A 12,803-nucleotide genomic window follows, 5' to 3' on the forward strand; every position below is an offset into this window, starting at 1 on the left:
CATGTTTAACTGCACACAATGGCCAGTGAAGGCTGCTTTCCCAAGCACGGTAGGAATCCCAGGGATTTGCCAAAGCAATACCTTTGCCTCAAACACTTTCGTGACTAGCTCTTTGCCAGTAATATGCTGCTTTGTTTGCCCATGGTCTTTCTTGAGATCCTCATGTACTTTTTTGTGTGTTTTTTAATCCCTCTACTTTTGTGGGCATGTGGCTGTGGTTTTATGTTCATGAAGAGAAGACCAGTAAATGGGCATGGCTCCATGGAAAACAGACTTTTGGGGAGTGTTTTGTATGTATTTGATGTTTCTGATTGTGCTTTTGACACTTTTGCTTTTCTTGATCACAGGTTGAACTTGCCAGACGTTTCCAAGTAGATTCTGTTCCCCGAGACAGTCAATCACAGCTGGCTGGATAACTGGCTGCTGGATCGATGAACAGGAATTCACTGAGATGACATAGGGACAGGTGTCAAGGACAATGGTGCAGAAAAAGAAAATCTGTCCTCGGTTACTCGACTACCTTGTGATCATTGGAGCCAGGTAATGTAAGAGAGTCTCAGCTCCACCTTTGCCTGGGCCATCGAGTGGGGGCAAACAGGCTAGCACCCATTGAGGAAGCCTGCCTTGGTGCTCTGGAAGCGCTCTTAGGAATGTGTGCAACATGCTGCCATAATGGGAGCATCACTTTTTGAAAGATGTGGTCAAAGTGCAGCCAAAGGTGTTTTTAACTTGTGGTTTTTAGGCTCCTTTTCAAGAGGCACAAGAGTAGCTAATTTATGTATGGCACGCTGGTAGCCTGTGTATTCAAACTCCTCAGTTTCTACAAGTATCAGGATAGAGAGGTTCACAGATTGAAAATAGCAAAAGTCCATGTGCAGGTAAAATACGAGTTTAGGTTACTTTTCTAGCTTTGGAAATGCAGCCTGTAAAATCAGTTTAATAAAAACTTGGCTGTTCTTTCCTCTAATGCTAATTTATCCTCATAGGAATGACACAAATGATTTCTTTTTTCCAAGTCTTATTAGCAATAGATAAAATGTTAGGCTTGTTTACTTAAAGTGTGTATGAAATGTGGGGTTGATATGCGTGCCGTTTGTCAAATACACCAGTGCTCAGTAAATATTATTTTTCTTTATTCAGAGTTGATGCAGTAACTTTCTACCAGTCTATGTAGTTGGTATGTTACAAAGTGTATTTTACTTTCATTTGTAAATATCAGTGGTTTACCTGTATCAGCCTGTTGCTGTACTTCTCGTTTTCTTTTCAGAATTACTTTGAGTGCAACATTAAATAGGCTAAGTGGAGGAAATAATCATGAGTAATACTTACTTTTATTATCGTATTCTATGGACAATAATAACTTAATGATTTCTTATTGGCTGTAGAAAAATATTCATGTTTTCTATATGTGTGTTACTGACCATGAAAAGGAGGAGAAAGAAATGTTAGCTGTCTACTTCAGTGGTGCTTACAGTGTCTGATGTTCTCACTCAGAAGTTTGCTAGCATCACTTCTGGACTCCTACAGTTCTCTTGCTTTTTGCTGGGCAGTGGTAGCTAGATTGCTCACGCTCAGAGGTCTGTTGTCTCGTTAGGCACTTCAGCAAATGCCTATGATAAGAGATGGAGCTGACTGAAGTAGCTTCTACTGCAAAGTTCTTGGGAGCTCCATGTAGCCTTTACGATTACAACTTGTACCTATGTGCTGAGCACAAATAGTAATGCCTTTTGGAAGTATTCCCTTTTACTAGAAGCAGGTTTTCTAAATGTCAGAGAAGACCCTGTAGCTAACGCTACTGCAAAGGCATAAACTAATAGTGTGTTCACTAGTCCTTTGTTGATGACAGGTTTCTTTCCAACTATTTACTGCCAAATAGACTCTGTTAACTGTTCCAGCATTTCCTCTTCAACAGGTGATGCATTACATGTGTCCACTAATAAGCTTTTTAGTGTTTCTTTCTTCGTTTTGTACTTAACTGTACAGACAGTATAAATTTTGTTACCTATTTATGCTTTATTACTAAACCATCTTTTTCTTTAATGAAGTCTTGAGTCAGCAGAGTTATTTACATCAGTGTCTTTCTTTGAAAATTACAGAAATTCTATTACTACTTGTTTGGGTTTTCTCACCTCTCAGAAAAGGAAGTGCCATTTTTATTTTGAAATGGGCAAATCTAAGTATCAAGGTGTTAAAATGTCTCGTATGAGATCCTATAGGAGAGTGATGGTGGAGCCAGGTCTCCTGTATCAAAGAATCATTGGGGTTGGAAGGGACCTCGAGAGATCATCGGGTCCACCCTCTCTGCCAAAGCAGCTCCCTAGGACGTATCACTCAGGCGTCCAGACAGGTCTTGAATATCTCCAGAGAAGGGGACTCCACCACCTCCCTGGGCAGCCTGTCCCAGGGCTCTGTCACCCTCACTGTGAAAAGTTCTTCCATGTGTTGGAGCAGAACTTCCTGTGCTCCAACTTGCAGCCATTGCCCCTTGTCCTGTCTCCACAGACCACTGAAAAGGGGTTGGCCATTTCCCCCTGCATCCCGTACTTAAGATATTTATAAACATTAACAAGGTCTCCTATATCCCATTCACTAAACAGGATGCTAAATGCTAAAATGATGAGAGATCAGACTTTATAATGAAGGGATCAAACAAAAAAGAGGTTGTCTGGGAACATTTTACTTCTTTTACTGCATGAATCTCAAGCTGTTTCTCTGGCAGCTATTCAGTAACCTCCTTGGAAAAGTAGTGGTAGGAAAATAGTTAATACTTTGAAAGAGTCTGTTGTTCTGTTGAAAAATTAGCAATAAACAGTATTGCCTTTCTGTCTTTGTGTCCCACTAGTGATTTGTGGTACAAAGGTTGCTGAGCCACAGTGTTAAATAGGTCAGCTTATTTACTGCCCAGCTTTTAGAGTAATTTAGACTTCAAATCCAACTTGAAAAACAGCAACACTGCAACACAGGTATCTGTGGCTACTTGAACCTTTTAATTAATATTTTTTACAGGATGAGGTCCGTATCAGTTCATCATTTACTTCAGTTCTTTCCTGGTAAATTCTTGTTTTTCCCAGTTAGGAGTTGATACTGGATTTTCCCATTTAATTTTTCATCTTGTTCATAGATGGCTGAAGTCCAGGGGGTCTTTGACTGTATATTTGGAGAGGGACAGTGTCTTTCCCACCCAAGTGTTGCCCAGGAACCTGTGCAGTTAAATTCATTTTGGAAATCAAAGTCAGGGAAACGTTACAATATGATGTTTTCCTGGGAGCAGCTTATTCCTGAAAGTCCTTTTCTTGGTCAGATTTTACCAGGCTCCTCCTTGTGATAATGGTGGTGCAGACTTCCAAAATTTAACCTTTTTGCAGTTATGGCCTTGTCACAATGCTCAACCACTAGCACTAGTGATTGAGAAGCTGTCCTTTCCCTGGATAGTAGGGGAGAGGAGAAACAAAGATGAAGCTGAGCCCACAGGCTCCTGATACCTTAGTGGGGAGGTACCAAAGATTTTTACTGGCATTAATCAACTATGTGTGGGTTTTCTTGTTTGCTTCTTTTTTTGCAGGCAGCCAAGTAGCGATAGCGTTGCTCAGACTCCTGAACTGCTGCGACGTTACCCTCTAGAAGACCACGTGGACTTTCCTCTACCTCCTGATGTTGTGTTCTTCTGCCAGCCAGAAGGATGCCTGAGTGTGCGACAGAAACGGATGAGCTTCCGTGATGACACTTCCTTTGTCTTCACACTCACAGACAAGGATACGGGTGTCATTCGCTATGGAATCTGTGTTAACTTCTACCGCTCCTTCCAGAAGCGAGTACCTAAGGAGAAGGGAGAAGGCACAGGGGGGCACCGAGCTCGGGAAGGGCAGAAAATCCCCAAATCTGGGGATGCGTCTGTACCCCAAGAGGAAGTGGGCACCGAGAGTTCAGAGAGTGGTTCTTCACTGCAGGCTCCAAGTACAGAGTCTACCCCAGATGTGAATCGATCACCGCGCAGCAAGCGCCTGGCCAAAGGCAGCCATCGCTCTCGGAACAGCACCTTGACTTCTCTGTGCATCCTTAGTCATTATCCCTTCTTTTCCACCTTCCGTGAGTGTCTATACACCCTCAAGAGACTTGTGGACTGCTGTAGTGAGAGATTGTTGGGCAAGAAGTTGGGGATTCCTCGCGGGGTGCAGAGGTATGTTGAGAGGGAAGAGAGAACATTTTCTTCCAACCGTTTGTCCATGGCTGGAATTGTCTGCATGGAAAATTGTGGCTACAGATGTGGCTGCAGAAGCAGGCAAACATGAATGGTTGACCTTTTTGCTGTTTTAACCCAGGATCACAGTAGGAAAATGCAATTTTTGTTGTGATGTATTTAAAACTTGTGGTCTGATGATGTAGCCTGGCGTGATTTTCATTTTTGATATGCTTAAGGAAGCATTATCTTGCTAAGAACTGACTGAGCATGATCTTTTCTGAAGCTGAACGCTGATGCTGTCATTGTTGCTTTGGCATATGAGCTCTGTGGCAGTGTATGTTAGGACTGATTCCCTGGCAAATTAGAAATAGCCAAGAAATAACAGAATTTCCACTTGGGGCAAGAGGGAAATGATGAAAATGTGCTTAATGAGCTTATGAAACAACCTGAACCTTCAGCGTGGGAGAGAAGAGACTAGAGAAGCAGCAACGGCTGAAAGAGATCAAAGTACAATATTTGAAGGGGAGAGGGAGGAGAGGTAGAAAACAAAGGAATTGTCTAGGAAGCTTCTGGGAATGGGGTTGGTAACAGCAAATTAACAGGAACTTGGTGTATTTTTAATGCAATGTAGTAATCTTGTGTATCTGCTATTATAATGTTGGGTACGTAACAAAAGGCTGCACAGAAGCAACAATGTCTTTAAGTATATTAGTCATGGATGTATATCTGTGCTATCGTGCCTGACACCTACATTCCAGGATGATATTTTCCTTTCCAATATGCTAGCTGGAGAAAGAAAATATAAAACGCATCTGTGGAGGAGGAGGGGATTATCTATGTAGTAAGATAGATAGGGCTGGGAGTTAAGCAGCTTGGTACACTCCAAATTAAACTTGTCAAAAGCAAGAAAAAAAATGACAGAACATCTACACTTTTCATCTTTATAAGCTCTTTACTTTTTTATGGAAGGAGGAATTTGTCCCGTGCACAGAGCAGTAGCCTACTTGTGTTACTGCTGTGGATAGAGGCAGAAATCTCTTCTAAGAGATTTCCTGGGTTTACGACTCCTGCATTAGCAGATTTATCACCTGAATCCACTGACTAGTGGGGAAAAAATTATTCTGTCAGATCAAAACTGGGTTTTTTTCGTGGAAGTATTTATTGAAGGAGCTTATTTTTCACTCGGTTTTGTCTGATAATTACTGAGGGAGAAAAAAGCTAAATTTCATTATTTTTGTCGATTTGGGTTCATCTGATTTTTGAAAGGGGTGCTGATGTATTCCAGGGTTTGAATGGCCTGTGGTATTTGAAAAATTTGCTCTTGGTGGATGTAATTCTTAGGGGAAAGCTAAGTGACAGGTGAGGAGGGCGAGAAAAGGAATGCTGAGCATACATCTCTGGGAAGAGTTAAGCAGCAGGTGTAAGTTCCCATTTGGTTTGTATGCTGTGACCTGGAAAAGCCAGATAGCTTTGGAGTGGTGGCAGAATAAAGGTGAAACTGAATCATTACAGCTTTGTGAGGGGTTGAGCAGGCCTGTTATCAGCCTCTTGTTCCATGCATTACATGCAGCTGAAGGAAGATTGGAGGATGAGAAGTCACTGTGGCTGTTTCAGTAAGCTTAATTCCCTACCTTCCATTCCCCTGTGTGACCAAATATTTTGGTGGTGTCTCTTTTTAACTCTTGGCATATCTTCTCTTTCCTCGCAAGAGCCTTGTGGAATGACTGCCCAGTGGAGCCCTTGGAGGATTAACCTTGTTGTTTTCCTGGTACAGGGATACGATGTGGCGGATTTTCACAGGCTCCCTCCTGGTGGAAGAGAAGTCTAGTGCGTTGCTACACGACCTGCGGGAGATCGAGGCCTGGATATACCGGCTGCTCCGTTCACCAATGCCCGTTGCTGGTCAGAAGCGGGTGGATGTGGAAGTCTTGCCACATGAATTACAGCCAGCCTTGACCTTTGCTCTTCCTGATCCATCCCGCTTCACCTTGGTGGATTTTCCATTACATCTGCCATTGGAGTTGTTGGGAGTAGATGCATGCCTGCAGGTGCTGACCTGCATCCTTCTGGAGCACAAGGTAAGAAGGGAAGAGTTGATATTTGATAGATATGTAGGAAGCTCTACCCACTCCAAAACCAGGTTAGGCTGGATGTGTAGAAGAGTTCTCTCTTGCTCTGCCTGGAATCAGTTTGTCTGCAGAGGGAAGGAATAGCTCCTTCTGAGGTTCTTGTTTTGAAAATATTTTCTGTCACTCAAATAGCCACCTGAAGGTTGTTTTCAGAGAGAAGACTGGAGGGTCATCCAATTCACAGCCATCAAATCCAAGGCCTGCAGACTGTGATCTTTGTATACCCCTGGAGGGAGTATTAGGAGTTGAATGGCTGCTACAGTGCTGAAGGGAGTTTCTTTGGTTGCAGGTTGTATTGCAGTCCCGGGATTATAATGCGCTCTCAATGTCTGTAATGGCCTTTGTGGCTATGATCTACCCATTAGAGTACATGTTCCCAGTGATCCCTCTGCTTCCCACCTGCATGGCCTCTGCAGAACAGGTATCTATTTTTCCTTTACTGATCTTTTTCCAAAGTATATTTCTGTAATGCCTGAAATTCATTTAGGAGTAGTCCTTGTTTCCTTTGCCACTGCTTTCTCAGGGATTGTAGCAAACTCTGCCTAGCAAATAATGCTCTTTGAGCACCACTAGCTATTTAAATCACAGGTAGCATCACTTACTTAGGTTATCTTCAAATTGCGCTCAGTATGATTCAAAGCAGTAGTTTACAGTAGTTCACAAGCAATGGAGTGAAAGGTCATAGAAGCACAATAGTATGATGAGTATTTACCCCCTGCCCTCTCCCCAGTTGGGGTATTTGGGTTGTTTGGGGAAGGTCCAGTGTAGTAAGGACTTTTAAGGGTTCTTGATTCAGGGTTTAGAAACTATTGCCTGCAATTTATTCTCAGAAATACAAAGTGTTGAGTTAGTTCAGCTGGGAGCCTGGGTTTTGCCAATAGTTGACTCTCCACAGGAGCTCATTATTTCACTTGGAAAGATAGAATTCAGGCCATCTTACTCCTTCAGTGCTACTCTGCAACTGATGCTACAGGTTTCTTCTTCACCCTTGGAGGTGACCATTTGTTCTAGATAAGGATAAATTAGCCTCCCAAGCCACTGGACTCAAGCTGCCTGGTGCCTTATTGATTTAAAGCTATTCCCTTATCAGAAACAACCTGAATTTCCCATTAAGTTTTCCCCATACATGTATTTTCTTCTAGATGAAAACTGAAGCCCTCTGAGCCAGAGCTTTTAGATTTTTTCTCTTTTTCTTCTTAATGTTGTCTTTTGTGTCTCTTTTTTTCTCATTTGTTTTGGAATTAATTACTTATTTATCAATGCCTTGTGTTTTGTCTTCTCTGCTATAAACATACTGTAGTTAATAAATACATGGTAAGAACATAGTGATATCAAATGCAGATCTTGTCCTTATTAAAGTCTCTCTCTCTCAGTTACTTCTAGCCCCTACACCTTACATCATTGGTGTTCCAGCGAGTTTCTTCCTTTACAAACTGGATTTTAAAATGCCTGATGATGTGTGGCTTATTGACCTGGATACCAATAGGGTAAGTGGTGCCTATAAGGGCTTGTTTCCAGAGAACTGTGCACTTGCTTCAGTGTACCCATAGAGGATTTAAGTATACCTGGCCTCAGTCTGCCTTTGCCACTCCAGCCTTTTAAACTTCAGGATTGCATTCCTTGTTGTGTCTCAAGGTCCACGTTTCTTTTGCTCACAGGGCATTCTTTTTCAGTTAATCCATCTGGCTATATAATTAGAATGCATTTTATTTGAGGATTTTTCAGGATGTCTTCTTGACTGACCCTATCTTTTATAGCTCTGGCTAATTAACCCAATCTGCTAGGAGCCTTCCAGCAGCATTGGTTGTCCTGATTTAAGTGGCATCCTGTACCCTGTTTTCTACCGGGGCATAAACAACACTATTTCAAGGGAAATATGCATATCATCTTCTACTTGATGGAAATTCCAAAGGATGAGTGTGGGTTCATTCAGACTTCTCCTTTTTATGGTAAATGATAAAGCAGCTACTCCATTGTTTGTGATATTGTAAACAATAACAACCATAAATAAGTGAAAATCAAAGTATTGATGCAGCTGTCCGTGTGCAGGGGGTTTGTTGTGGGTGTTCTAAAAATTATTTTACTTTATGGCTTTTATCCCTCAGTCTCTGGAGTAGTGGAGATTCAGAAGATTCTGGTTTGGAAGTGACTACAGCTGGGGAATTTTTAAGTCTGTTGCTGTGCTTCATTCCAGGTGATTGTTCCCACAAATGCAGAGTCTCTGCCGGTGTTGCCAGAACCTGAAGCTTCAGAGCTGAAAAAGCATCTGAAACAGGTAATAACTGCTCCGGGGAAAGGACTCACATTCAGTAGGACTTAGCAGATATAGTCTTGTATAGCTCTTCTGCTATACTGGATAAGAATGCAAAGCAGCAAATGTAAAACAAAATGCATTAAAAGCAGGTGTAGATCCTGGAATATCAGTTGGATGTGAAAACATATCAGGCTACTAGAAGACTCATTGAAGAAAGTGTCCCTTGATCAGTCATGGTGAGGGCTGCTTCTCTGAATGTGGAGGTGGGCTAATCAATAGGGTAGCTGGTTAAACAGAGTTCCAGGGGTGTCTTCTTTTGAGCTCCCTGGGAGGTATGACTTTCTAACATTGTCTTCTCCTGACTAAAAATCTGAGACTTTCATCTTGTTTCAGATCTGTCTGTAGTTTCTCCAAATGAGTTCACTATAATTTTTGTTACCCATTTCATCTTTTGCTGTCCACTGCTTTCACCTTCATCATTGGTAGGGGAAGCACAGGATTAAGAATTTTGTCAGCCTATTTAAGGTGCCTTTTTTATGGTGTTGACCAGTTAGAACATCCCCATGTTAGAATACAAACAGCATTTTGAGCTTGAAAAGCGGCGTCAGTTGATACGAACATTAAGTGGTAAGTGTTCTGCTGCTGCTTTTCTATCTTCAAGGAGAGCTAGGTTGGCAAAGTGAGTAGTCACTGAGACTTATAACTGCAGTTAATGTCTTAGCCAGGTGATGGATAATTTGAAATACTCCTCAACACAACAGATGGTTTCTGTTTTTTACTGTTTTTGGGCCTAACTTGTTTCCAGTTGGTGCAGAAAGTTCCAGATTCCACCTTACATTTGCCTTGTGGGCTTTAAACTCTGACCTGATCCATCAAGCTGTGATCATCTTTGTTTCCCCTCCCTTCACAGATCTGTGTGTGAGGTCTCAGTCTCTCCTCTCAGGTCCTGCTAAGCCTAATCAGCTTGGGTCATCCTGGCTGATCGTGTAAAGCAGGTTTTATCTCTTTATTTCTGCTTTCCTTATGCACGCTGCATGCAGTACCTAAAGGTAAAGTGTGTTATTAATGTGACGAGGTCTGCTCTTTCTCTCTCCTCGTAGAACAGGAGAGCAAAGTGTGTAACCTCTATGATACCCCAGAACCTGCTGTCAGCACAGATGGAAGCAACGTATTGCTTGAAGTTTTGTTAGATCCACCTTCCCCCCACTTCTGCCTCACCCCCTTGCAATTTCAGGCACTAGTCAGCAAAATTCTGTCACTAGGGCAAAGATGAGTATCAGAAGAACACATTGCAGTTTTCTTGAAGATGTATTTAAAGTTCTCCAGAATGTTCACCCAAATTCAGGTTACATCTCTATGAATGCCTATAGATGCAAATTGTTAAGATTTGACCATTGGCAAAGGATGAAGAGTACTACTGCTTGCTCTGTAAAGTATAGAAGGCTAAATTTTGGCCCGTGTTGCTAAGGTTAACAGCCACATGGCTCTTGGGTCTCAGTATAAATGAATAAAATTCAGGATATCTGCTTTTAAACTGCAGCAGAAAGTTCTTAGCTGCATCAATAAGGACAGCAGCATTTCCACTTTCCAGAGTGGCCAGATATAAATGCTTGGGGGTTGGGCAGTTAGACCTGTCTCCCAAGATGTGCCTATTTTGTGTTCCCATTTATTTCTTCTCATTTGTGATAATTGGTAGTAATAGATATTTTTTTTCCTTCCATCTGTTTCTCTGTGGTCATGTGTTCGTCTTGGCTCTGATGGGCTGCTGGTGTTATCATATGATCTTCCATCTTGCCTCCAGTGTCTGGTTAGCATGACTGCAATCACTCAGAAACAGCTGCTCACTCCTGACAACAAGGTTCTTTGTTTTATTATTTTCCCCTCAATTTTCCATTTTACCCTTTTATTTTGGAGTTTTGGTTTTTGTTTCTATATATAATTTTTTAATTTTTGAAATAAAAAGATGAAGGCTCAGTGGGCAAATGGTAGAAATGATGAAAATTTAGGATAGGCCTGGGTGTCCAGAGCTGAGTTACTACTTGTGCTGCTCCACTGCATTTCCCTGAAGGTGTTACAAGGCTTGAAGAGGATGGTAGCTTTATGAAGCGATGAAGACCTCATTCAGATGGGAAGTAGAGGTTTGCAGAGACACGGGCAGATGCCTGCATAAAAGTGTCTTTGTGTTGTCTTGGGATATCAAACCCACTGGTTGTATAGCCAAGTTGCAAGGCCTCTAGGTCCCAAGATGTAATCAAACTACACAATGGGAATAACTCTCCCATAGGCTGTACACAGTGCCATTCTACTAGAGGTCCGATTTGGACTGTTTTCATGTGTGAATGATCTAGCAAAACTGACTTCCATGCTACTCTTTGGCTGGCCCCAGGACTGTTTCAGCACTGAGGAGATCATTTTGACAATCCACACTAAGGAGGGCCTGGAGATATTTGTTGATTCAGTATAGGAGGAGATGATTTAAGACAAACTAATGGAGCATGCACAATTGTTGCAATTGCCTAGAGGGCAGGGTAGCTTTTACCTCTCTCTTGTTCCCTGAATAACTTTTCTTGCTGAATATGTGCATGATATTGTCCTTCATTAGGCACTGGCCAGCATGAGTCTGAATACTCAGCCCATTCTTAATCTAGAGAAGTTCCATGAGGGGCAGGAGGTGCCACTGCTGCTGGGAAGACCACAGAATGATTTGCAGTCTACTCCCTCCACAGAATTCAACCCTCTGATCTATGGAAACGATGTGGACTCTGTGGATGTGGCTACCAGGTGAGGCTGAACAGGAAGGTAGTGTCAAGACTTCGTAAAGTTTGCACTTGAAGGCTGCGCAGACACTTTTGTGTGTCTTGTGGTGAAAACAGCATCTTCCAGGTTCTCCTGCAGGTTCTACTTTGCATCGTGGGAAGAAAAGAGCAGAAATTACAGTGTTTATCTGAGATCTTGACTGCACAAACACAACTGTGTATCTTCATGGGGCGTTTCATTTCTTTCATTTTTCTATAGATCATCCACTTGACTTGGACTTAGCTATAGATACAATATCAGACTTAAATCACAACCTTGCACTACAAAATAAGCTGTTTTCTGAGAAGACTTAGGTTTTTGTACTGAGTTACCACTCTCAAAAGGCTTAAAACATTGCCTGCTGCATACCTCTTGTCTTTTCTGTTTTGTTCTGTGTTTTTATCTGATGTATTGTCCTCTGTTTCTTTTCAGGGTTGCTATGGTGAGGTTCTTCAACTCGCCAAACGTTCTGCAGGGTTTCCAGATGCATACTCGCACGCTTCGCCTCTTTCCGCGGCCGGTGGTGGCCTTCCAGGCAAATTCTTTTCTTGCATCTAGACCGAAGCAAACGCCTTTTGCAGATAAGCTTTCCAGGACACAGGCAGTAGAATACTTTGGTGAATGGTCACTCAACCCTACTAACTATGCCTTCCAAAGAATTCATAACAGTAAGTTTTTGGTCTTGCCTTTTCTGCGCTTGGTTGTAACTGCAGAGAGATTCTAGTGAAAGACTTTGTGTAATACCATATTATTCCTGCTGGGGAGGGAAATCCAGTTCAAGGAATGTTTGTTTTAATTTTATGTATGTCCTTATGTATTTCTAGCAAGTGAACTCTGCTATTAGCCACTCTTCCTATTAATTTTATCTCTGGTCTTGTTTGCTTATGGAGTCTTGTAGCTTTCTTACAGTAAAAATTGTCCCTTCCTTTATCACAGAATCACAGAATTGTAGGGGTTAGAAGGGACTCCACCACCTCCTTGGGCAGCCTATTCCAAGACTTATTAGGATGTGGCCTCACTGTGAATGAAGCCTTCAACACCAACAAATGAGTTGAATTAACTCTTTCCTTGCTTTTTGTGCAGACATGTTTGACCCAGCACTGATTGGTGACAAACCGAAGTGGTATGCTCACCAGCTGCAGCCCATCCACTACCGTGTCTATGACAGTAATTCACAGCTGGCTGAAGCACTGAATGTCTCGGTAGAGAAAGAAACAGATTCTGATCCCACTGATGACAGGTTAGTGGGGAGCATGACCCTAGTCACGTGATAGTTACTTCAGATGCTGACCCTCTCCTTCTCCTCCCTCATTTGCTGCCTTTTCTTCTAGCCTACCAGGTTGCTGTCTCATTTCTTTTGTGTGGGCAGAATATTGACAATGAAGTAAATTATTTCACTGCTCTGTCATCACAGCAACCTCTAAACTCTTTGCTAGTGTCATCT

General features: G+C 42.2%; 1 protein-coding gene across 20 annotated transcripts in view; it reads left to right on the forward strand.

The window, feature by feature from the left end:
- Positions 1 to 478: 478 nt before the first annotated feature.
- The window catches only part of MADD (MAP kinase activating death domain), a gene marked incomplete at both ends in the record, with an annotated part of 58,145 nt that continues 45,820 nt past the window's right edge, over positions 479 to 12,803 (forward strand). For all 20 annotated transcript variants that reach the window (XM_084263931.1, XM_084263942.1, XM_084263944.1 and 17 more), the window contains 9 exons: positions 479 to 540; positions 3,563 to 4,177; positions 5,955 to 6,258; positions 6,599 to 6,730; positions 7,683 to 7,796; positions 8,504 to 8,584; positions 11,166 to 11,344; positions 11,792 to 12,027; positions 12,443 to 12,599. In XM_084263931.1, coding sequence (XP_084120057.1) covers positions 479 to 540; positions 3,563 to 4,177; positions 5,955 to 6,258; positions 6,599 to 6,730; positions 7,683 to 7,796; positions 8,504 to 8,584; positions 11,166 to 11,344; positions 11,792 to 12,027; positions 12,443 to 12,599 — 1,880 coding nt within the window. The remainder of the gene's footprint in view (positions 541 to 3,562; positions 4,178 to 5,954; positions 6,259 to 6,598; positions 6,731 to 7,682; positions 7,797 to 8,503; positions 8,585 to 11,165; positions 11,345 to 11,791; positions 12,028 to 12,442; positions 12,600 to 12,803) is intronic.

The sequence above is a fragment of the Gallinula chloropus genome (genome assembly GCF_964237585.1).
Source record: "Gallinula chloropus genome assembly, chromosome: 4".
Lineage (NCBI taxonomy): Eukaryota > Metazoa > Chordata > Aves > Gruiformes > Rallidae > Gallinula > Gallinula chloropus.